The sequence below is a fragment of the Chiroxiphia lanceolata genome, chromosome 20 (genome assembly GCF_009829145.1).
Source record: "Chiroxiphia lanceolata isolate bChiLan1 chromosome 20, bChiLan1.pri, whole genome shotgun sequence".
In the NCBI taxonomy this organism is placed as follows: domain Eukaryota; kingdom Metazoa; phylum Chordata; class Aves; order Passeriformes; family Pipridae; genus Chiroxiphia; species Chiroxiphia lanceolata.
Window position 1 is genome coordinate 4,341,262 of NC_045656.1, and position 24,961 is coordinate 4,366,222.

Below are 24,961 nucleotides of genomic sequence, written 5' to 3' on the forward strand. Positions count from 1 at the left end.
TTACACTCCTTTTTTTTTACCCCCATCTTGTCCTGTTTTCCACCCACTATGGATTGTTATCTCTCCCCACCCTTCCTTTTCTTCCCCTTAAAGTGCTGCTCCTTGGCCTCTCTTCCTCTGAAAGAGTAACCACAGGAACCCCCAAATACTCCTCTTTTCAGCAAGAAACCAAATGCAAGCTTTGAACTGGCATCACGTAAAGCTGCTGAAAAATGGACAGGCAGAACACCCAGAAGCAACAATTTCCTTGGTCATCCACACTGAAAGGCACAGGGCTTAGTCTAATCTGCTGCTTGTGGCTCTCAGAAACGGGTTTCTGATGATGCAAGTGCCTAAAAATTTCTTAAAGCTTCCTCTGTGGTAGCTTTGTGTGTTATGCATAGTTTGGATGCTCATTTCCAAATTGCACCCCATGCAGAACCCTCAGCAAAAGCCTCTGGCACACACAGCAATACTGTTAGCTTTGCTCCTTCCAGGTCACCCCCAGTTCCACTGTAACACCCTTTCCTTAGTTTCCCATTTTCTCCTTTTCTTGGAGTTCTCCCATCTTTTTTCATCCTCTCACACAAGTGTGAGATCAACAGCCAGCCCTGCCAGACCCTCCCCGAAGTGAAAACCACCCTGTGTTTGGTAAAGGTGACTGTGCCACGAGCAGAGCCAGGTAACACTGTTCACATCCAGTGTGCTTTACCTACAGAAGCATTCCAAGAGAGGGAAAGTGAAGAGCTGCCTATGGCTCTTGCCCAGAGAAGCTGTGGCTGCCTCACCCCTGGAAGTGTTCCAGGCCAGGCTGGACGGGGCTTGGAGCAACCTGGGCTAGTGGAAGGTGTCCCTGCCCATGGCAGGGGGTGGGACTGGATGGTCTTTAAGGTCCCTTCCAGCCTTCCAAAACCCATTCTGGACTGTGATCCTGCTTTCAAAGAGCTTCATTCCACCAGCTCCCTGGAGCCCTCGGGGAGTGCTGCTGGCTGTGGTTTCCAAGGCATTAGGAAGAGCAGCTGTTGTTTAAGTGATGCTGAAACAAAGGGAGCAGGTTATGGTGTCCTGCTCTCTCCTTTCACACCTGGCTGTGTGTACAGCAAAGGAGGCAGAGCTTTGCCCTGGCAGGGCAGTGACAGCAGCAGTGGGGACTCACCTCCTTCTGCAGCAGGTTCCACTCGGTCTCGCTGACCAAGCGATACCCACTGGGAGACACGTAAGCACTCTCCACGCCCTGGGTGACACTGGAAAGCAGGGAAGCAGTCTCTTCTTGCTCCGGTGTCATAGCTTTGATTGCTTTTTCCTGATCTTTGGTTAACATGAACCCACTTGGCATTTGCAGAGATCCAAGGGAAGCCGTATCAAAGTTCTCAGACACCGAATCCGCTCCAACGAGTGGCCCAAAATCCGACTCGTCCAGGTTCCCAGCGGATTTGGCTTTGTTGTTGTATCCTAAAGCTTTGGACTGTAAAGACCCAGATGTCCCCAGACTGTCTGTTGACTGTGCTCTCCTTAGTCCATCTTTAAACATATCAGTGTCTGATTTATTGAAAGACTCTCCAGAAGAAAGAAGCAAGTCTGCATCCAGGGAATGGACTGAGCCATGGGTGCTGTTCACCTGCACCTGGGATGGGAAAACAAGGAAGAAAAAATTACATACTCCATCTTGGTAAGGTACAAGAGGAATGCTGGACACCAACATCAGACCTGGTACAGGCAAATTTAAATTGGCTTTGGCAAGAACATCTGATCACTGAGCTTAAGATGGCAGAGAAAGGACAGAGAACTGCAATGTGCCTGCTAGAATTAAAAAAACAAACAAATAAAACAATAAAAAAGAGTCTTCCGTTAACAAATGTTTTTGTAAGAATCTGTCTTCCTGCCAGACAAGCAAGGACACAGTCACCTTCCATCTTCCAATATCTGAAACAAGATGTTTCTTCCCCTAAAGAGATAAACTTGCAATATCCCTTCTACAACTGTAACTTATACAACAGAAGGCAAATACTCCACCTTCACTAGTAAATTCACAAGTCTTTCATAAACCAAAAATTTCACATTAACAAAGAATTAAATAAAGAATGATATCCTTAAAATTTGCTCTGTACTGACAAGTGAATGTTGTCGTTCTGTTCCTTTCTTCTGCTTTGAGCATCTCACAAAATACTGACATATTTTCTTCACAAGATTATTTGTACATAAAATAAAATGAAAAGGGAAAAGGCTGGGCTTGAACAGAAAGGTATCCTGGGGAGGGCCAGCACCAGAAGTCACACAAACTGTCCTGTGATGTGTCTGAGGCACATTAAGTCTCTTGATCTATTTTTATTTTTTGTAGCACTGAAAAGAGAGCAGCAAGGCTTTATTTAAAAAGCATATGACTGCTTTCAAAATACCTTCCAATATATTATGCACTTTTGCTTTGCCATCAGACACAGGAAGAAAATAACACTGAAAACCAGCCTCTTGAGAAAAATTATCACTTCTGAAATAGGTCCAGCAGAGACCAGCAGGCTGCTGGCACTTCATATAGGTGTTATAACCTATAATATATATATTATGCACTACTGGATTATGGCTGCTGTAAATGCCTTGTTTTAATCATTTTTAGGCAATAATATTTTTATTTGCATTTATATATATGAGTTTAAGTTCATAATAAAAATGTCAAGAGAATACAGACTTACATAAAACTGTATATTCAGACAACAACTGTTTGGTGATAACCAAAAAAAGATCAACAAATCATCTGTTTGTATTGCAAAGTGCCCCACAGAGAAGGGCTCAGAACTCAAAGTATGACAAGTTGTAAGGACATGATGGATAATATGATTCATTGCCACACATCAAACATACTCTGTACAGTTAAAAAGGTCATAAATAATAACAAAACCAAAGACATACAGAAAACCAAAACACTCTAGAAACTAAGCCCTTTCTCAAAATGTAAAATTTGCCATTATATTTAATTCTAGGAATTGTACATATGTTTGTGATTAAGGGACTAAAGCATGTCCAAGGAACTGAGATTAAAGAAAACATCAGAAGATAAATTTTTTGTTGACCACCAACGTGTCTCATTTGCATATCTGGGTACAGAAGGGTCAGTTTACACACAGCAGTTGTAACAGAAAGTTGTGTCCTGACTGTAGGATGAAAGGTAGAACTGTATCTCAGCTACATTTAGATGCTATTTCTGCATCCTGAACTGTTATAAATCCTTGATAAAATTAAGAGCAGATTCTAGAAGTATACAGGTTTTTTCCCTTCGAAAAGGATAAATAAACCAGGCAAAATACTGGCTCACTCTGCAAACTCTCAAGTCTCCTGAAGCTTAAATAAACTTCTGTAGCACAAAAACTTAGTGGTTTTTATTAATTTTTCCTTCTTTTGACTTACAAAACCAAAACGGACCCTGTGAAATGGTAAGTACGGAATTCAACAAGTAGGTGAGCAAAGCAGCCACAACACCACTTGCTGAATGTTCAGATATAATTGGCATAATTCTGAGTATTTAGGTGTGTTAGAACACGGTTATAAAGCCCAAGAAAATGTAACAGCAGTTCACATCACGAATGCAAAATGGAAATTACCATTTTTAAGGACACCTCTCAGGATTGTGCAGTGTTGTCTTCCAATTTTTATTACAAGTTATATACTCAAGTACACCTCCAAGGATTTTTTTATTGCTTAATAAGAATTAGAAGCTACAGAGAATGAAGGACACTAACTTTGCACTTGCATTTGCAATGAGCACCCTGAGGAATGTGCAAGTGAAAGATCCAGTGGTTTTACCTCTTCATTAGAGAGCTGGGTAAGGGTTTCCTCAGGGGCCAGAGAACATGAAGCTTTTGTTTCATCATCTGAATCTTTCTGCTTTCTTCCTTTGTCTTGCTAAGCCTTTGCTGATCATCTTCTTCCTAGAAATCAGTGGTCAATGGAGAACACAAATAAAATGGGATTCAATTTTGCCACAGCAGTCATGACATCAGCTTTCATGATAAACTAAGCTACAAAAAGACACTGGAAAATATTATTTGGGTTAAAAACCCCAGTGTTTATCACATAAATAGTCTTTTAGTTAAAAAATTTAGTGTTCTTTTCGCAAGGCACCCAAACTGACTTAAATGAGAACCTACTTTCCAAGCTTAGTGGCCAATTCATGTTTTATAATTTTATTCAAAGAACATATTACCTAGGTCAAAATTCTTATTATAGGGATTATCAAATAAGGAACAAAACTAGCTGCTACACTGGCTGTTGTACAGAATATATATATATATATACATATATTTGCATCCCTGAAGGCCCATTAACAGCCATTTACAAGCATGAACTCTAAAAGTGTGAAAAGAGTAAGTGCCTTGATCACTCTAAACAAGGGAATATAAGGCAAAAGAATCCAAAGAAAGACATCATAGATCATTAAGTCATAAAGTATGTACACAATCATTTGTATAAGATAATTTAAAACCAAGGTCTTAATTTACACCTATCTGACTGGAAAAACCTAGAAAGAAGTGAAACTTGCTGTCCTGACATCCTGTCACCTCACAGATGACTGTTTCTTCCTTCAAGATTAATTTCTGGATATTACTACCTATTTAACTATTGGCAACATCACCTTTAAAGTTACTGCATGCATTAATATTAAAATACTGGAGAGTTTGTGTTATAAAACTGCCAGAAGGTTCCTGTTCGAACTGTCAGCTCGCGATTTTGGAAGTATTAACACGCTTGTCTCCAACGTGTGATTTCCATACCTGTTACACCACATTAAACCTACAGCATCCCAAAAAAAAACAAAAAGGAAAAGAGGGAAGCAGCCAGTAACCTGATCCTTTTTTTTCAGTTCTTCCACCTGCCGGAGCTGCTCGAGGTCAGGACGATCTCATCCTCTGCATGTCCCTCATCAGCAAACGCTGAGACTCCAGGAACTGGTCGTTGGCTTTTGCCACGTGTGTTTCAGCTGGTTGTGCTGCTGCCTCTCTTGCTCTAAGAGGTGGCAAACTGTGCAGAAAGAGAGTCACTCTGAACCAGAATTGCTTTAACATCTTTGCCAAAGAGATGCATTTTCGTGAATAAAAGCAGTTATTGTTCTGATCACACAGTCGGGCTCTGTTCAACAACTGTTCAGGATGAAATAAGACATTTTCTTAATTCCCAAACTTGGCTTGTGATTAGGGATGTATTACTGACAGTTAGTTTACAATTTCCCAATGAGGAGACTAACACCTCAACTCCATTCATGAGTTCTAATGGTTTATTTTTTGTAGTGATGGTTTCAAAAGACTGTCTCCTACATCCCTATTTCTTTCAGCAGCAGGTTCTGGATTTCATTCCTCTGCACTGCCATTAACACACCCACTCCAGCACCAGCACTGACACACCTCAGGGAGCCAGATCACTGCATTATGGAAATAATGATCATAATGATACACAAATAAGACATATAATAAGAATGAAGCTTACAATACTTTAAGAACTTAGAAATTCAACAGCATCCCTCGAGAAAATGAATGGCTCTGTTGTTTTTATCTGTCATAAAAGAACCCCACATTCAACTCTTCAGGAAGCATTTTAAGGCCTTCCACATTTAAAAACACTGCTTTTCCCCCTCCCAGTTTCTTTAAATCCAATTCAAATAAGAGATGAGAAATAATTAACAGCTATGTTGGGGGTTGCATCCTTAAGTAAAAGAATGAGAGGTTTATTATTAGGGAGGTACCTTCATGGAGTTCTTTCCGCAGCTTCTCTGCATCTTCCTGCAGGACTGATTTCTGTGTGTTGAGAACAGCCACATACATCTCCAAGTCTGTCCTGCATGACTTCTCAGCTTCCAAATAGTGGTTCAGTTCTTTAACCTGAATAAAAACAGGGAAAATCAACCATCCCAGTCTGGAGACACTCTCAGGAATTTCCTTCTTGTCAGAAGTGACAGTGTCATCTGTTCAGGTAATGGACGGGTGCTGAAAGGTAAGTTTGTTTCTAGAAATCACAAATATTCAACTTACACAGTGCTTGTATTTATTTCTGAACACATTACTCATTAAAATTCTGCTAAGTACACCTATCAGTGTATCACAGTTATAACAGCTGGATCACAACAGCACCGAGATGGCAAAGGGGCAAAATATCTCAGGAAAGCAGACAGAGAAGCAATCCTTTAATTAGTGCTGATAAGGCAACAAATAAGTAAGATGTGGAGATGGTTTAAAAAAGAGTAATAACTAGTCAGAAAACAGGACTATGGGGCAAGCTTGAACTGAGCCTAAGAAGAGAGAAACTTAGGGACAGACAAGAAAACAAAGAGTCCAACTCATGAAACACTGTTGCAAAAAGGAAGGAAATCTGTCAGTGAAAAGCAATTATTTCAAGAAATACTGAAGAAATATATTCAGATTGTTTTCTTCTTGTTTTTTAAATAGCAAAGCTAACAAAGAGCTAACAAAGCCCTGCAGAGGCTGAAGAAGCTCCAGTGAGAACCTTTGAAGACAAGGTTACCTAAACATCTGTCAGACGTGATGGAGAAACAGATCCCATCTTGGAACAAGGAACAAGAGTGAAAGATCTCTTTATGGCACTATTCAGTTTTATGGTTTGCTGAGTCACAAATCACAGGAGGTTTTATCTTGGAGGAAACAAAAGCCTTCAGGCAGTTCCTCACTGGCTGCACAGAGCTGCTGTTCCATCTCCCTCACCACAGGCCGGGAGGTGCCGGCGCCAGCCCAGAGCTCAGGACAGCCTTGGGCTCTGACTGTCACTGACAGTGGGACAGCTTCTCCTGCCCCAGGACACCAAGTCTTCCATCTGCTACAGCCTTTAAGCCTTTGTGATGGAAAAATCCGACTCCCAGAGTCTCTGTGGCTCCAAGTGTGACAATAAGCTAAAGGCCAGGCTGCCGGACAGGTGCAAAGCAGGTATTTTTTCTGGAGTTTTTCTGTTACAGACCTGAAGCTGTGCAATTTACTCTGAGCACAGATCACACACAAATACACTGCCAACCCCCAAAACAAAGACTGAAAAATATATATAGGCTAAATATGACATTTGAGCTACAGGAGACAAGATGTATGGGGCATGAAGAGTTTCACAAGACACATTTTTCTCTCTTACAAAATTTGACTTATCTGCACCAAACTAGCATGTTGCAGGATATAAACAGGATCCAGTTACAGCTCCACCTCACCTTGGATGCTTCCAGCTCTTTGATTTTTTCTTCAGCTTCTCCCAGTTTCTCCTTGAGGGCTGCAATCTCCTTCTCCATGGGCATCACAACCGAACGCAGCTTCTCAGCATCTTCCTGGGCCTGGAGTTGGGGCAATAAATTGTAACACATCATCACCACAGTTTTCACCACAACAGTTTCCATTATTGGAGACATTTGGAGAAAATCTCTACATCACCAAAAAAGCTGACTGAACTTCCACTTTCACTCCCACTGCTGTTTATTTAGTTCTGCAGCCACCTCTGTGACAACAGGCTGATTACTCCGTTCACAGAAGGCCACTGAATTTTAAATCCATGTATGGATTAGGCCATGAATATCTGCTTTAGAAGAGAATGTTAGCAAATCTATCACCCTTGATACCTGAGAGAAAATTTATGGATTAAGCATTTCACTTGTCTGTTATTGAAGGCCTAACTGTCCTGCAACCTGCTGCCACAGAGCACATATAAAAAACCCCAAAAGAACTGCAGGGTGAGGCACTGGCCATGCAGTTGCTTACTCAGGAAATTAAAAGTAAAAGGATCTGCAAAATGACACACAGTGTAGCTTGATTCTGTTTTGGAAGATCATTTTTCAGCTTTAAATTACTCCTGATGTAGCATCATGTTTTGGTGCAACTGTACTAAGTATTTCAAAATATATAGAGATAATTTATCAGAAACCCAATGATTTTTTCAAAAAGTAGTTCTGAAAGATCAAACAGCAACAGAATTAAAGGACTGATACAAGGAAAGGGGAAAAAAGAGAGAAAGAGTCAGGTAAAAATCACGAGAATTAAAATGAGAAATAGCACTCAGTGTTCAAATCCAGAACTGCACATGTCAAAGGGTGGCCCTGACATCTCCATTTCTGAAATGCTCTGTCTTTCCTTTCCTTTTCCTGTCCTTTCCTGTCTTCTGCTACATTTTGTCACTGCTGGAGTACCAATAAAACCCGTGAGCAAAGCAAGGGACGTCACAGGGCAGGGAATTCAATACCAGGGACATGTGACTGTCACATGCACACCCAGACCTGTCACTTGCAGCCAGCAACCCATCAGTCACAATTTCTGAACAGATGGGAGCAGGAGTTCCACTTCAAAGAGTGCTTTATAGTTCATTTATTGTATCACTTCCATTCATTTAATGCTACCTCTAGCTGGCTCATATAGACTAAAAATAGCCCAACATTTTCTGGACTGTTGAACATGCTCTTTTCTAATTATTCTTGATAACTGCAGGAATATTTCACTGCCAGTCTGGTTTCACATGGTTCAACACTGAGCACAGAGCAACAAATATGTCCATGATGGAACTCATCAGTTCAGAGAAATAGCCAGAAAGTTCTCTGAAAGCAAAACCAGGCTGTGAACAGCGACCAACCAGAAAGAAAAAAACTGTATCAAATGCCACTTAAAGAAAAATTACCAGCTTTTACTGCTTGGTAAATGGAGCTGAAGTTTGTTGACACTGTGGTTGCAACATATTGTAAGGATCCATATTAAAGGTCAGTGCTGAGAACTCAGAACAGCTGATACCTGCTAACAAAAGGAGTGCTGGTCACTGGGTCTGCTCTTGGAGGTGAAGAAGAATTACTGAGATGCCCAAATTGAGGTTAAAATTCCCACTCAACCTTTTAATAAAAGGAGAGTATCTATCCTGTTGAAAAATGCTACTTAAAGATTCTGTTACATGTGGCAAAAGGTGCAGCAGCATCACATTTCCTGTGCTAAAAGGTGTTATTCAGACTCCTCCAGGAGGTGTGATCCTTGAAATGTTTATTTCCTTCTAACATTTTGTCAAACTAACTTGGCTGTCCAAGGCCATGGTTTTACATATGATCATATTTACTCATTCCTTAATCAAAAAATCAAGAGGCCAAACCACTTCTGCCCCAGCAAAGCCTGCTTCCCTCAGCACGGCAGCTGCAGAACATGCTGTGAGGGATCTCCAGACCACAGCATGAAGATGATTCCAGGGAGAGAACATGCTAAAAATGAGTCCAAGCCATTTTCAGGGGAACAAAAGCCTGACTGGAGAAATCCCAGGTAACATTATCCCTGAGTTTGTTCCTTAAAAACGGGACAAGCGGAAAACACACAGACACAATTTGAGAATTTCTCTTTAAAGCAAGTATTTATCCCCTAAATTTATTCCACTGTTCTTTATCATTACCAACTAAAGTAGTTTAGTGTGTGTCAGATTTTATGGCCAACTCTCTCACAGAAATCAGATTACTCTCCCCTTCCAATTTCCCCTCTCCTGAGCAATAAGCACAACTTCAGAACAGGAGGTTTGTCCCTTCTTGCTCTCTCTGTATGGAAAATACCTGCTCTGCAGACTCCTGTTACTCAGAGTTTGACACAACTGTGCTAAGAAGAGTATTTATATTCACCACAGCTCCAACAGCAAAACAGATCCTTTCCTGAACCAGAAAATGAGGTCTGACTTTAAAAAGAGTAGCTAAAATTTGCCAGTGGGCAACTCATCCCCACCACGTCATTATCCAGAGGGAGCCCAGTCATTCCCAGAGAAGAACTTGCATGGAAGTACCTGCTGCTATGGTGGATTGCTTTTAGCATCTGTAAAAACAAAAAAACCCAAACCTTTTTTGGTATCACAACCCAACAGGAAAATAGATTTTTATAAATCATCAATAAGTTTCCTGAAAGATGAGTGTTAAGCATGTTAATCACTAGGCCAAGGTATTTACCTTTTTTGACTTGGGAAGGGAGATTAATAATACAAAGTTTTCAGCACAGATTTCTTAGAAATCATTGCTTTATGATAAAACCCATTGAACACAGAATTTTTCCACAGAAATTAGCAACCTGAAACATATTTACATGGAAAAGCAAAACAGTTGCTTCCAGACAAGGGCACGTGTCCCACCAGACATGCTCCCTGTGAGGTTCAGGAATGCCAAATACCAGGTTTGCAGGAGAGACTGGGATACCTCTGGCAAAGTGGTCACACTTAATAAATACAACTCAAAACAGGGTGCTCACCAAAATATTGCCCATCCACTCCAAGCGCTCCCAAATCAGGACAAACAACACGCACCCTGGAAGTCTGAAACCCCAAATCTCTGCCCTCAACCAAATTAACTAACTTAAAATTCAGAGAGCTATTTACAGAATTTATAAATGCTTTTGTTGACTTCTCTTTTAGGGGAAAAAAGTATGCAGGCAATAAACATAATTGTTAGCAAATACGTGGGCACGGTATTAAATTCCATGGGTTTTCCTTGTAGTTTAAATGAATTTTATAGTGAAACTGAACACAACTGAACAGAGATATTATCCAGTGCCCTGGACAGAAACACATGGCTCACAATCATGTCTCTGGTCTGCTCATTCTTCTCACCTCAGCTCCCATTGAGAATTCCAGATGATGGTAGGGTTTCCTGACAGTTTTAAGAAATGTGATATATTACTGCTGGTACAGCATCTACTTATAACCCAGAGAGAAAAGTACCTTGTTTTATTTTTTTACTCCTTTGTGGATTCCTTAGAACTGGCTACGAGATGAAGGTATTTTTAAAAGCTCTCTTCAAGTTCATGCTTTGCTTTTCCATAAAATAAATCCACCCTTATAACAGAGCATTATGAAGATGGAGGATAAATAGAACACTGCTGGCTGGAAATGCCATTTTGCAGGAGGAATTGATCACAAGTCTTCAAATAGCACATCCCAAGTGATCAAGAAAATTCCTCTTTTCACACTGACTGCTGACACATGAATATTCACTATTTGCTGGCCAAACAGAGCTTTTATGGGCTTGGGATTTGCTTGTTGTTTTTTAGGTAAAATCAAATGTCCTTTTCCTAATTCTGATCTAATTCTTAGTCTCCCTGAGGAAAACCTCACAGGTTTAATAATGACAAAGAAGATTAAAACCCCATGCAAAGTACTTTAAGCAATTATTTCAAGCTGTACTCTGAAGACCAGATTTCCCCCCCCCCCCATTACATAAAGTACATGTTCCTCTGCTTTACAGGCCTAGAAAGCTTTCCCAGCTGTATTAATCAGAGATTAATAAACTGATCATCTTTTCCTTTAGGACCACCAGGGATATTTATTTCACTTTTAAAAGGGGTATAGTTGAAAACACTATTTATCTGCTATACTAAACTTCTATACTGAAGCCACTGAGTTCAGGTGAGCTGTGCTGTCACGACAGCAACTTGCAACTCCAACTTACGTGATCAGTGAATTCAGATGAAAAATCTGAATCAGTTGAGAGAGATTGTTTTCTGAAAATGCTTATTGGCAGTTGGTTGGGGCTGCACTGCCAGGACTGGGTTGTTTGTACAAGACTCACCACACTGGTCCCACTCAGAACCTTCCTTCCAGCTTCAACCAAAGTCTTTTTTTGCTTAATAAGGCTAAAACCTTCTCTTAAAAACAGTTTGTGTCTTACAATTCCAGTGGCAGCACTTCTGTTGACACAACACTGGCAAACAGGCTTCACCCTGACTCTTGCCTCTGGAAATCAGGACTACATGAAGAGCAGTCCCACTGAGCAGCAACAGCAATTATGCAACTACAACAGTCAAGAATCTCTTCCTAAGTCTCAGAAAAAGAATTCCATTTTGCAACACTAACACTGATTGCTTGCTACAACACAGTACAAATAGCTAAAATGCTTCTTATGTGGAATGCTTGTGATATTCAATACTACACTTCTGCTGCTGACAGCCAGGAGAAACAGGGAAATGCAGCGATGTGGCAGATTATCAGATGTTGATCTACTCCCTTATCGAATTCATTGCTTTAAAATTGTCTTACAACAAGTTGAAGACTACTGTAAGCTTACTAGGAAGACAAATTCACTTAAATGCAAGTTTTTATAACAAGATAAACAAAGATTACAAAATACTGACCTATTATGACAGGTTCAATTTCCTTCCTGCCTGAAACACAACAAATCTTCAACCTCAACAGACAAAATAAAATCCAAACTCAAGGCAAGGCACCTCTGTCTACTTCTATGAAGTTTTCTTAGTCATGGATCTTTGAACAACTACAACAATATGTGTATATACAACAATATACTCCAGGGCAATTATTTTTCACCATCCAGAGCCTGTTATTTTGTGACAGCACAGTTCTGTACTTCACAGGAAGCCAGCAGTGCTGTGATGCACAAAGATGGCTTAATTTAGAGAAAAGGTATTTTAGATATTTGAGGTTTTTAATGGGCACAGTAAATTCATAAGATCCCAGAAAAGGAATATATGTGCAGAAGTGAAAAGGGAATTTTATAAAACTGCAGTCAATGCAGAAAAATCTGAAGGTGGTTTTACTTGAGCTCATTTGACATTATGACAAGGGACTTCACGAGCCCACCTGCTTTTACAAGCTGAAGGCAAAACTTTGTCATCTTCTCAGGTACAATCCTCTCACTGAACCCACATGACTGGGTACATACCCTGATGGATTCAGATGCAGGATGAGGTCATGATGACTTCCATGAACAAAGGCTGGAAGTTGGCAGAACGAGGCCCGTGTGAACAGCTGAGGAGTTACAGCAGGCGTGGAAATGAACTCATGTGGAACACCACAAGTGTGTCTTCAAACAGAAACTGAAGAACTAGATTTCAATGTACCTTTTTCATTTCATTTTCCAGGTTTTCTTCCTCCTGCCCTTCCGACAGTCGCCGTCTCAACTCGGCAATTTCCCGTTCCACGTTCTCCCGGTACTGGTTCCACTGAGCTCGCTCCTGCTCCAACCTGTGGTGATACTGGAGCTCATAGTCACGAACAGTCTCTAAAAACAGCATTTGCAAAACTTATTTTCAGTGTAAGTTAAAGAACAGAGCTTTAGGAGCTTCATCTGCAACCAGCCAATGATTTATTATAATTGGTCAAAACCAGGACAACCAAGAACTCTCCCTTCGATTCTTGCCCCTAAATCCAAATTCGTAAGTAAAAGTCCAAAGGAACTGAATCTCAATTTGTACCAACACTAGAACACAAAGAAACAAGCCCTCAAATCCGTGTAACTCTTAATTTCAAAGTAATTATAAAATGCAATGCAAATGTACATGACTATCATCCCATTTAGCAGCTCATTTTGTACCTCCAAGCACATGCAAACAAACCAAAACCTTACTTATTTACTCCAAAATGCAAAGAAACTAAAACTTCTCACATGGCTTTCATTTCCCTATGATTAACAGTTCCCCCTCAGGTAAGGAGCTGCCTGTGTTTACACAGGGACAGCAGCTGGCACAACCGAGCCTTAATCTAGGTTCATGTATCCATGCAGAGCATAAATAAACAGACTTTTGTGTACTCAATATACATGAAGGTTTGTCTCTTCTGGGTGAAAAGCATAATCAGTTGATGGAAGAACTGCCTACAGCCAACAGGCTCAGGGTAGTGTGATCCTGTTTGTGAACCTTTAAGACAACAGGCAGCTGTGGCAACAGTCTGTTATATCCTGCATTTTGCTCTTTGCACTCAGAAATGTCTCAGAAATGCCAACAGCTGTACAACATGCAAATATAACAAAGAAAAGAACCCAGAATTGATCCAGAGCAGCATGTGCAGTCACTAGCCTGGGGAAAAGCCCACCTGGCTGTGTGAGAGCAGAACTATGTTCACACAGAAGAAGAGAATCGTGCTGTCAGCCTAAAGCTGTTTTCAGACTTGTCAAATTACAAGCATCACACTTCTATCTTCATGGAAGGATGAAGTATCACATTCATAGTCCCTCAAAGATGCTTTGCATATACATGAGAGTTGCTATTGCCATGATTCCTTCTAAATTCTATCCTTGTGTTAACAGAATAGAACCAGCAAGCTCCTCCTCACACACTTGGGAGCTGCACTTCATCCGGCACTTCTGCAGCCCAGTTTTCCCAAGCCATGAACAAGCAGTCATCCACATCCCAATGCAAAAGCAGGCACAAATCCCTGAAGAGGTGGCTGATCTCAGCAGCTTGCCTGCTTGTTACCTTTCATAATGGCCTGTAGTGAAGCTACTTCTTCTTGCCACTGTCTCTTCACCTCGTCGATGGCCTCCTGCTTGGTGGTCTCTGACACTGTAGCTATTGCTTTGATGTTCTCCATCTCTGCATGAGCTTCCATCAGCTGGGTCCTCAGCTGGCCCAGATCATCCTGGGCTGCCTGCAGCACTGCATTCTGTCTTTTCGGTCCTCTGAAAGAAGGATTACATATATTTAACTTGATTAATAAATTCAACCTGAAGAGTATCCCTAGTTGCTATGGCAAAGAACAGTGCACTGATATTAAACATCTACCATAATAACTGCACAAAAGTTGGCAGGTATCTTTAGGGAATGTTATTTCTTGGCTTTGCTTGCCCTTGTTTTATTAAAGAACTATATTCTCATGGATACAGTCACAAAGCAGACACTGCAGATATAACCTAAGACCCAATATCCCTGATGGAAGTCAGCTATGGTTTTATTTAGTTCTCTTTATTTAACTCATTCTGGTAAAGAATCTTGAAAAGGTAAGAAAAGAGGAACACAGTCTTTCCCCCACTTCTGGCACCAACTTGGTTCTGAATTTGGATAGAACACTTCATATTTCTGAACAGAAGCTCTCTGTGACCACTTCATGGAGCCCACACAAGAAAACTCTTCAGGCTAATTTGCTCTTTACCAGACTTTGCTAACACTGAGCTTCTACTAATAAAAGGGATACATTCAGTGGAACACCCACTATTTCTCTAATTGTTGCAACTACAAACAGAAATTAAACCAATTTCATATTATCCTCCTGAGTTTTCAGTTAATCTGAAACAAACAGCTCTGGAAGATCTATATATATAATGAATTCCAAAAGCACTAGCACAAAATACAGTTTTGTGTTAGCCTGTTTCACTTTTAGCTGAAACATATGGCCAATGCACAACAAACACCAAGCTACCTCCAGGTACTTCCCTCAGTGCCAAAAATCAATCCTGGTGCTCCCACCCCTTGAGAGAGGATATGGAACCCAGAGCTAATCAGGTACTTAAAAGGGCATTAATCCTTGTCTAAAAAAAACAAGTCTCTGTAGCATCTATATTATTTAGTTTTCAAACAACACTATTAAGGATGGGTTGCAACAGTCCCAAAGTACATTTAGGAAAGGGTCTGGGAGACAGGGAAGTAATTGCTTGTATATTCTCCTCTGGTGTCCCTTCACTTCAGTACATGTGAAAGTTGTTTTGTCTTCTTCCTCTGTCACAATTTATTTTTATTTTCTGTTTTCTGACTGTACCAAAATTGGAGAGTTATTGCTGATCTCATCAGTAGTGTCTTGTATATCTTAAAATTTCCTTTCATTCAGCTGCTAAAACACCAAGCAATAGGCTTTCTGTATGATCTGATCTGCATTATGCCTGTTGTATTTCTGCTCTCATAAGCTTATACAGCAGCTGCAGTCTTAATGCATTATTTTTGGCTCTGCTTTCATATGTTAAAGACAGGAAAATCATCAGAAATAGAAATAAATCAATTTGGCTCTCAGAACAGCTATCTCTACTCTCCAATTCTTCATCAGATATTTGAGCTCATATGGTTCGAATTTTCCTATAAATTGTGTTATTGAAATAGATGCCCCTTGGCTGGTACTAAAACTTTTATGATGTTTGTCTGCTTACAGCCTACCTCAGATGGAAATTTAAGACAAATTAATGCTACACAGAAAAGCTGGCCACAAAGTACAAGAGCACAGCAGCCAGGAGATGTCTTTCCACTTCCAGATCAGCTGCTGCTCAGAGGAAATGAGCTCACAATGAATTCAGGCAGAATTTAAAACTCAGTGGTGGAGTTTCAGCATGGACATCGAGTTGCTCTGACTCCTATCCATGCAGGCAAAACCTTCAATTTAATTCTAAAAATCCACTCCAGGAAGCTAAATAGCCACCTATTGAATTTTTACTCAGCTCCTCTCTTATGTTCTTATCACACCTGTTTAAAAGCTTATTGTTCATACAGAGATTATTTGAAGAGAATTGAGGACTTACCTTCCTAGCCAGGTATAAACTCCTTAAATTTTGCTCTCTTTGATTAAATTCTTGCTCAAGTTGCTGCTTTGTGCGCAGAAATTCTGCATTGACCTTTTCCAATTCTGCCACCCGTTGTAGAAGAGCAACTAAAAATAAAACAGAAGATAAGGTATGTCACTAACCGTTATCCAGGCAGCCCCATTCTGCAAGACTGAGGTTCAGGGCCTCACTCTTTTTTAAAATATCTTCATCATTAGCTCAGCCATTGCCCCATGATATATCAGGAAAACTAATCAGTCCTCTGAGGAGCAAAGGAGGATAAGTTTTTCTTAGACTGTAGCACCTAATTGTAATTAGACATCTCCAGGGCACTGGAGATGGGGCAGGGAATTCTGCAGGAAACAATCTCCCAAAGAAACCACAATTTCCTATGTACAGCGAAGGAAGAAGCAGAAATAATTCTGGTGATTTTTTTTTTTCTTCCATTGGTGCTTCTTTCCAAACAATGGGAATTTAGTCATGAGGCACAGGAGCAGTGTGTGAAGGCTGAGTAATAAAGCACCAAGTTCCCAGAGGCTGAGGTCAAAGAAAACAAAGTGACAGCAGCTCAGCTCACAGCAGGGAGAACAAAGCACAGGAAAACCCATAAGCTAAAAATTAGGTGCCATTATCTATCCAGTCTTCAGTTCTGCATGCTCACCAAAAGATGAACGAGATTACACTCAGAGAAGTTTGCCAGGAGATGACCACGATCTACAGAAAAGTAACTGATTATAAGATCAAAGTCTCCTCATTCCAGCAGGTAAAAATCCTCAAGGACACACCAAACATCACACTATTTTCCAGAGTTTACCACATTAGCAGTACAGCAAAGAGGGAAGAGTAGGAAGTCCACAAAGCACCTAAAGACTGTCACAACATGCTTATAATGAAAAAAAAATGCACCACCATTGTAGGATGGTACAAAGACCCCACACAACTATGACCCTGTAATATTGTCCCTCCTGTGCAACAGCAATTTCTTTGCACCTCAAGAAGTGCAGCTCTGCTTCAGGTGGCAGTTTACCTTGCACAGTTCACAATTCCAACACCAAACAGAAACAACAGACAGATGAGCTGGGACCAAACCCACCTCCCTGCTGGGATGCACTGGGGAAAAAAATATTCCCCTACATGAGTCTCTATCTGTTCTGCAAAAGCCTTTTGTGGACATGGTCCAACTCTGCTGTGCAAAGCTGAATCACTTCAGCTACAGCCTCTACATGTAAAATATTGATCCCCCAGAGGTGTTTACAGCTCCCACCCAATGCAAAGCAAGTCCTGAAAATACAGTATAGCTACAACATAGTCAGACTTCAGCACCAAATATTTAGACTTAAAAGCAGCTGGAATGAGCTCAGAGCTCGCAGTGGTAAAACCCTGGATGGTCGATGGCTTGAGATGGGGTGAGTTATATTTATTTTTAGTACAGGTGACCCTATAACAAGAGCAGACACAAACAAAAGGATCTTTTAAGAGTACAGGTATGTTTTCCTGATTACTGGTTATGAGAGCTTATGGTGTTACAAATACAGCACTTATCTGCTCAACTTTGTACTGAATAAGATATCTGTAGATAGAATATAAAATAATAATATACAGATAGATAACACAATAAATAATAAAAGATATATTAATGAGAGATATCTTCATATCTGATATATCTTTATATCTTATATCTTTATATGAAATATCTTTATATCTTATATCTTTATATGAAATATATTTTAATATATCTTATATCTTGATATCTGAATAAAAGATATACGTAGATACAGGATTGAAGAAATTTTAATGTCGCTTTTTTACCAAAATCCTGGGGTTTTATATCCTTAAATAGGAACACATGAATTTTTCTGGCCAGCAACCCCTGTGGGGGGGTTCGAAGTTCAAAGCCAACTGCACAGGAGTGTTCTCCAGCAAACAAAAGGAACCTGCAGCAAAGACACACTGAGGGCAAAGCTTCAAGTGTGTGTTCAAGAGTGGCTTGACAAAAACCAGGGAGGAAGCAGCACACATGGAGCGGGTCCAGGTAGCACAAGCACCTCCCAAGGCTACAGAGTTGCTTTTGATGTCCTGCTGAAGTCTTCCGAAGGGAAAGGCTTTGTCTCTGCTGCTGCTCCTCGCTGAGTTCTGCCAGAGGGCGACGCCGGAGCCGCTCCCCACAGCCCGAGAGCCACAGCCACCTCCTCCCCACCACAGTGCACAGCCCTGCTGGGCTCTGAGGAGCTGGGCTTGAGCTCAGTTTAACCTCTAGAAGGGAACATTCAGAGGCACTAAAGCCTGAGGGAGCTCCGTGCCAGGGGCAGGGGCACTGGCCAGGGCCGGCACCCACAGGTAGCGCCCAGGGGCCTGGAGCAGCGTGCACGCAGTCAAACCATCCCTCACCTTGCACACAGCGTTTTAAAACCACACAAATCAACTGTTCCATTCCACAGTGAGTGATTCTGAAAGTTGAATCAACCACAAACATCAGCCAAGCCTCCCGCTCCCGAAGAGGACTGGAGCACTCCTTGCTTACTTGATTCCCCTTCATCTTCCTTTAGCAAAGAGCAGGAGCTGTTGTGCAATACAACAGAGTTGTAGTTCTTCCAAAAGTAAGAGTTGCTTCTGCTGAGGATGAAAGGACAAGAGGACACCTCAAAAGCAGAAAGTTCAAGTGCTTTAAGCTGGAGGAAGAACAGACTCATCCTTTTTAAATCCTCCCGCCCAAAACAAGAAAGAGGGAGGGCAGAGTCCACCCGAAGGAAATGTAATTTAAATTATTTACATTTTTACAGTGTTCCCCCTGTCTGCAGCCTGGTGGGTATGTCTAAAAAGTAATAAATAAAACTAATCAACCCCCACCACAAGTGAGCTCCGGCAGCTGTCAGGACCAGCTGCAAGCATTCAAAAAACCACAGAGTTTAAGATCTCAACTGCAGGTCATGCATCACTGCAGCTGTACATGAACATCCTTCTTTCTACTCAGATACTAAGTTTAAAGTGGTTTTCCCACCTGTGCCACATGTACAGCTCAGGACAGACCTTGGCACACCCCCACTGCAGTGGTACAAGGCATAAATTTGAGGACAATAACATCAACCCCCTCAAATGCATGTGCATAAAAATAAAAGCAAAAGACAGTTTATTTCTAAGACAGACTGGCAATTGGACAGCTTTCTGCTAAGTGATTAAGTTCAAAAAGAAACTATTTTCTTCTTCAGGGGTATAATTTGTACCCAGCCATACAGACACTTCCAAAATGATCCCAAACCCAGACTGCCAGCCACAGGTACCCGCAGGCTACATGGCACAGATTAAAGTCCACCTGGAATTGGAGTCAATGGCAGGAAATGGACTCATTCATAGAATTCCAATTAGCCCTTTGTCATTTATCACTCAATTCTCGCTCTAAATTTAGGTCCAACTCACCCCAGGCCTGTAACAGAGCTGAAACAGAGAACTTATTTGCCATCATAGGGCATCAACTGAAAAACAACCCCAAAGCCAGACATACATTTTGCAGAGTCAGCATTCCCTGGTTTTCCAGGCGCTGTCCCCATGCTCCCATTCCCAGCACAGAAGGCACTATCAATGTTTAAACAACACCAATGAGGTGTAGAGTAAACAGAGCCCAGAGATGGGCAGTTCTGGGGGAGCTGTACCCGACTGAACAGGATCCTGTGTTACACCCGGGAGCAGAAACAGGCAGGGAACACGCTGTATTTCCCAAGAGCAGCACTGGGGGAGACCTAAATTCCTATTTAGGGCCCTAAGTCATCAAGAAACAAACAAACACCCCGAAGACCCAATTTCTTAACTCCTGAAATAGCACTGAGAAAAAAATTAAATTGAAATTGATATGCCAACTAAAACATAAACCAGAAACCCCTTGGGCCAACAATTTTATAGCTGTAAATAGCACTTTTCCCCCAGATTATTAGGACAAACAGAATGCTGATGATAGAATTATACACACTAATTAAATTACCAGCTTTGTTTCTAGCTAAGAACACAGATTTTGCAGAGACACAACAGGTCAGATGCAGGAATCCCCATCCCCTTGACATCACAGCAAAGCACAGTGTATGTTATCATGTGTCTCAACCCAAAAGAAAGGCAGTAAAATTCATCTCAGAGCAGAGTCATCAATCTACAGGAGAACCATGAAACTACTGGAACACACAGAGAGAAACTCTAGTGAAAAATATACAACTTTCTCTTAACCTACTACACAGTGAATTCCAGTTCTAGGAAACACAGGAACAACACACATTTTGTATTGATTGACTGGTTATTTATAAGCTGCTCTACAGATCAGCTCCAAAAAGGATTAAATTCTATGTATGACAGAGTTTCTGTTACACCAACATGGAGGGACCATTCCAGAACTAAGACAGACAAAGCTGATTATCAATGAGACTATTTTGAGTACTAGGTCTATTTATAAAATTAATGCCACAAAGCTTTCTTGCTTGATATTAAAAGTGTCAAACATGACATCAAGAGTTCAGCCCTATACAGCTGCAATAGAAAACAGATCAGGAAAAAATCTACATGTACAATAAATTTTCTGTCATTTTCTACCTTTCTTTTCCTGTCATGACTGCTCAAGACAAAAGTAAGGAAAAATAAAAATATATGACTGCTTATTTCTTAAGGGTACTAATTTTCCTCTGTTGTGACATCACAGTGGAGCCACAATTATGTTACCATATAAATTTTTCATCTAAGTCTGCCACCAGGACGTGTATTTAGACTGCAAAAAGCTTTATTTATTCAAAGAGGGTTTGATTATAAAAGAACAACCAAGCTCCCAACCCTCCCCACTCTTACAACAACTCCATGCAGCTGTTTGCACCAGGCACTCAGAAGCAAAGGAACAGATTATGGTTCTTTGAATAAGCTCGTTGAACAGAAGCAATTCCTGACTTTGGAAAGGGGTTGCTCTTTATGCAAGGAAAAACAGCTGCCCTGACACACAGATATTGAGCAGCAGCAGAGCAAACTGAAGGGAAAAAAAAAAAAAAAAGGGAAGAAAATAATTACTGCTTTTCTCAGACTTTCATTTGGAAGCATGAAGCATTTTACTCACCAGGACAAATGGCTCCAGCTCAGTGGTCACCAAGCACTCCCCTCACTTCATCTCCCCCCACCTCCCACTTGCCACCTTCGTTTTCAGATTGCCAACAAACCCCTCTGCACTGAGACTGTCACACCTCCTTTTTCAGAGTATTTCACTGCCTGCAGTGATGGTAACTCAGCTATTAAAAAGGGGAACCCAGGTGATTGTCCCCCCCAGCTGTGCCCCAGCAGCAGGGCCCTTGCTGCCCAACGTCACCACCAGTGAGTCCTTCTGCAGAAGGGACTCAGTTCCCCATTTGGGGTTTTCAGAGGCACTGCTGCATTCATCCAACCATTTCTGGTTTACTGTGCCAGCTGAAGGTTATTTGACATCCCAGTTTGTTCTCTATTGACTGAACACTCACAGGCAAACAACCCAGTACTGATTTAAATGCCATACACACTCGGTGTTGCAGAGAGCACAAGCAGAACTGAGCCTTGCTGCATCATATCTGCTACAGTATCTTTTATTTATTGCAGTAAATCAACGACTGCAGGATAAAAATATTCAACTGGGATGTTACAAACACCCAACCACATTATAAATACTCCATTGGCATCAAGTGGAAGCTTGCAATATACTATTAAAGTTTGAAAGTAACGTTATTTTTCATTGAAGTTGAATGACAAACCACACCTTTCCACTAACTTGTATTCTCAGTAATGCCTATTCCTACTCTTTATTTTCCTTTTTTATGTTAAGCACTGCATGACATCCTCCATTAAGAAAAAAAAAAGAGCCACCACACAAAATAATTAAAATCTAAAGAAACTGAGGTGTTTGAACAAATGGAAATATTCTCTTCTATAATAAGCCAAGAATCACAGAATGGTTTGGGCTGGAAGGGATTTTAAGGACCATCTTATTTCCAACCCCAACACTTTTCACTACCCCAGGTTGCTCCACACCTGTCCAACCTGGCCTTGAACACTTCCAGGGATGGGACAGCCCTAAGATGAGGACAAGAACAAAGGGAAGAGAAAAAAAGGGTCCTTTAAAAGGCCTAATTAAGCCTGGACAGTAAATAAACAGCCATTCACAGTAATAAGTATCCCCCAAAGTGTGTTTATACAGCAAACATCTTCATCCACAATTACATGGGGGGGGAAAAAAAAGCCAACACACTGTTTCTCCTTCCCCGTTTTTTTCCACTTCCGCTTCCCACTTTTTCTCCCTTTTCACAGCTCTCACAACATGTTAACTACTTCCTTGCTCTGTTATTGCCTCCCTCATCTTCTTTCTCAGGCACAAAACCAGGCAGTTGCTGCTCTGGGGTCCAAATCTCCATGCCCTGCACTCAGTAAAGGGGAATCACACACCTGGCTCCCAGTTTGGATAAGTCCCAGTCCATGGGAAAAGCAATGCTCCTCACCTCTTCCACACACTTAGTCATTCTGACCTCAGGGAACTTAAGTCCAGTTTGAAATTTATGCTCAGTTAAACATTATTTACATTACACTGCAATGGAACAGTGCTCAAGTCACATCAAGTATCACGGGAATGCACTTAATCATGGATGTCCATGTTGACAAAAGTGAGGTGGAATGTTTTTCCAGCAATTCATTCTTTCATTTGCCAAAAGCATCATCTCTTCCCAAGGGCAGTCCTCTACCTCCATCATTATGGCCTGGCTATTCCTACATTCCCTCCCAGGAAAGCAGCTGGTTCTTTCCTTTTAACCAGCATTGCCATCAGACCTCTCAGTTCTGTGCACACAGTTTTCTCCACAGAAATCTCAACTCGATCCCCGAAGGGTTTTTACTCTGTGTTTACTCTATTTAATTTCTGCTGTTGATGTTTGGGTGTGTGGGGAGAACAATCCCTCTTAAAATTTCAGGAAAACACCACTGGTTAGCGTTTTTTCCAAGAAATTCAACCATGCTTTGTGCTTCCTCAGTTCTCTGAATAATTTAAGTAGGGCAGCAGTGGATGAATCACAGTGTTGGAAAAGTCAACCGGACATCACCATAGATGGAATCCTATGGAAGGCATTTTGGCTGCATCCTGCTGCTACCAGCAGTGAATCTCCTCAGAAATGCAGTGTTGCTAAGCCTGAATGCATATCAGAGTATTTCAAAGGCCAGCAGCAAGCTACAGTCTGGTGAACTTTGAATTCATCTACAGTGACACAAAATGGAGAGAACAGAGTTACCAATCTCATCACAATCACCAGCGTTTTCCCTGCTCCCTCAGTGTTTGTATCTTGTTCCACTTTCACAGTTTTTCTTTTTTATAACTGCTCTTTACAGGAGGATCAATTTTTTAAAGGAAAGGATTGCAGGAACAAGCTCAGTGTCTCCTTGGGTTTATGGAAGGGGTTATTTACTCTCCAGGCTGAGAGCATTTACTGAGCCCAGTCAGTGCTTGAGCAAACAATGTGATGGCAGCACAGAACTCAGGAAAGGAGAATTACCCAAGAACTGGGAAGATTCCTCCAAAATGCTTCACAGCTTGTGCTGGATCACACCACTCAGCTCAGGTAGATCTCTACCCCCTGCAGTCACAGCCTGACTTGATCCCCCAGGCAAAGCTTTTTGAGCATTTCAGACATCTGAGCTTAAACAATTCAGCTGTGAAACATGTCACCACATGTCACACACGTCCTCCACGCCTGTCCCACCTCATCACCTGGAGAGCTGAGCACCAGCAGAAGGGGTTTGAAGGAGACACAGAGGCTCCTCCAGCCTGGAAGCAGAACCCCAGCACAGCCACCCCTTCCCCTGCCACAGCATTTCAAAGCAAGTCCCCCGAAATGTCAAGTCACTTAAATCTCCCTGACCACAACAACACTGAAATATGAATGAGTCCTCGTATCACACAGGGATATTTCTGCCAAGTTTGTCCACACTACCACCTCTCAGCACTTGTATGATATAACCAGAAAATCCAGAGCAGGATTAGACTATTTCACGTGGCAATTACACTTGACAGGGAGGTTTTCAGTGTTTCTTGCCAGAAAAAGAAAATTTAAGTTGAGGATATTGTCTTAATAAACCATCAGAAACCTGCTGTTCTGATCAAATAAGAATATTTCAGATTGACAGATATTTAGGGAGAGGTTCTGATATCCACTTTACTATAAGGAGACCCCTTACACAATTTATCACTCTGAACACCACTAATATAACTGTTCTTAAATGTAAACACTTGCTAACCCCAGACAACAGACTCAGGAGTGATTTTCTTTCAAGATAATTTAATTGCTGACTCATTTGCAGTGGGAGGAGAAAAAATTCCCTGTGACTCCTTATAATATGTTTATCACTTTGCCTACAGATTTATTAAAGGCTGTCCTCTTCTGGGAAGAAAATGGGAATAAAGTAGAACTCAAATCTCAGGTAAAAAAAACCCCAAACAACACAAAACAATGCTACTGAATTGTTCTCTTTAATGAAGTAAGTATATATAAAAGAAAACCATTACATTAATTCAAAAATTCCCCCAGATACCACCGGTCTGAGATCTTGTGCTGTTTGTCATAGGGACAAGAATTGAGGCGTAGCTTTGAGACCATCCCAAATACTCTGCTTCCCAATTCCTGAGCAGGAAGAACAAATTAATGATGACACTTAAAAATTGAAAGGAAGGTAACAAGAAAATGATGCAGAGAAAACCAGAAACATGTCAGTGTTTGTGGAATTCACACAGGCAATGGT

At 41.1% G+C, this 24,961-nt stretch overlaps 1 protein-coding gene across 1 annotated transcript in view; it reads right to left on the bottom strand.

The window, feature by feature from the left end:
* The window catches only part of RABEP1 (rabaptin, RAB GTPase binding effector protein 1), a 43,673-nt gene that overhangs the window by 13,071 nt on the left and 5,641 nt on the right, over nucleotides 1–24,961 (bottom strand). The window contains 11 exon segments of the mRNA XM_032707119.1: nucleotides 1,136–1,603; nucleotides 3,775–3,860; nucleotides 3,863–3,899; nucleotides 4,814–4,862; nucleotides 4,864–4,927; nucleotides 4,930–4,989; nucleotides 5,708–5,843; nucleotides 7,169–7,288; nucleotides 12,801–12,961; nucleotides 14,154–14,354; nucleotides 16,174–16,305. Of these exon segments, the coding sequence (XP_032563010.1) occupies nucleotides 1,136–1,603; nucleotides 3,775–3,860; nucleotides 3,863–3,899; nucleotides 4,814–4,862; nucleotides 4,864–4,927; nucleotides 4,930–4,989; nucleotides 5,708–5,843; nucleotides 7,169–7,288; nucleotides 12,801–12,961; nucleotides 14,154–14,354; nucleotides 16,174–16,305 (1,514 nt within the window).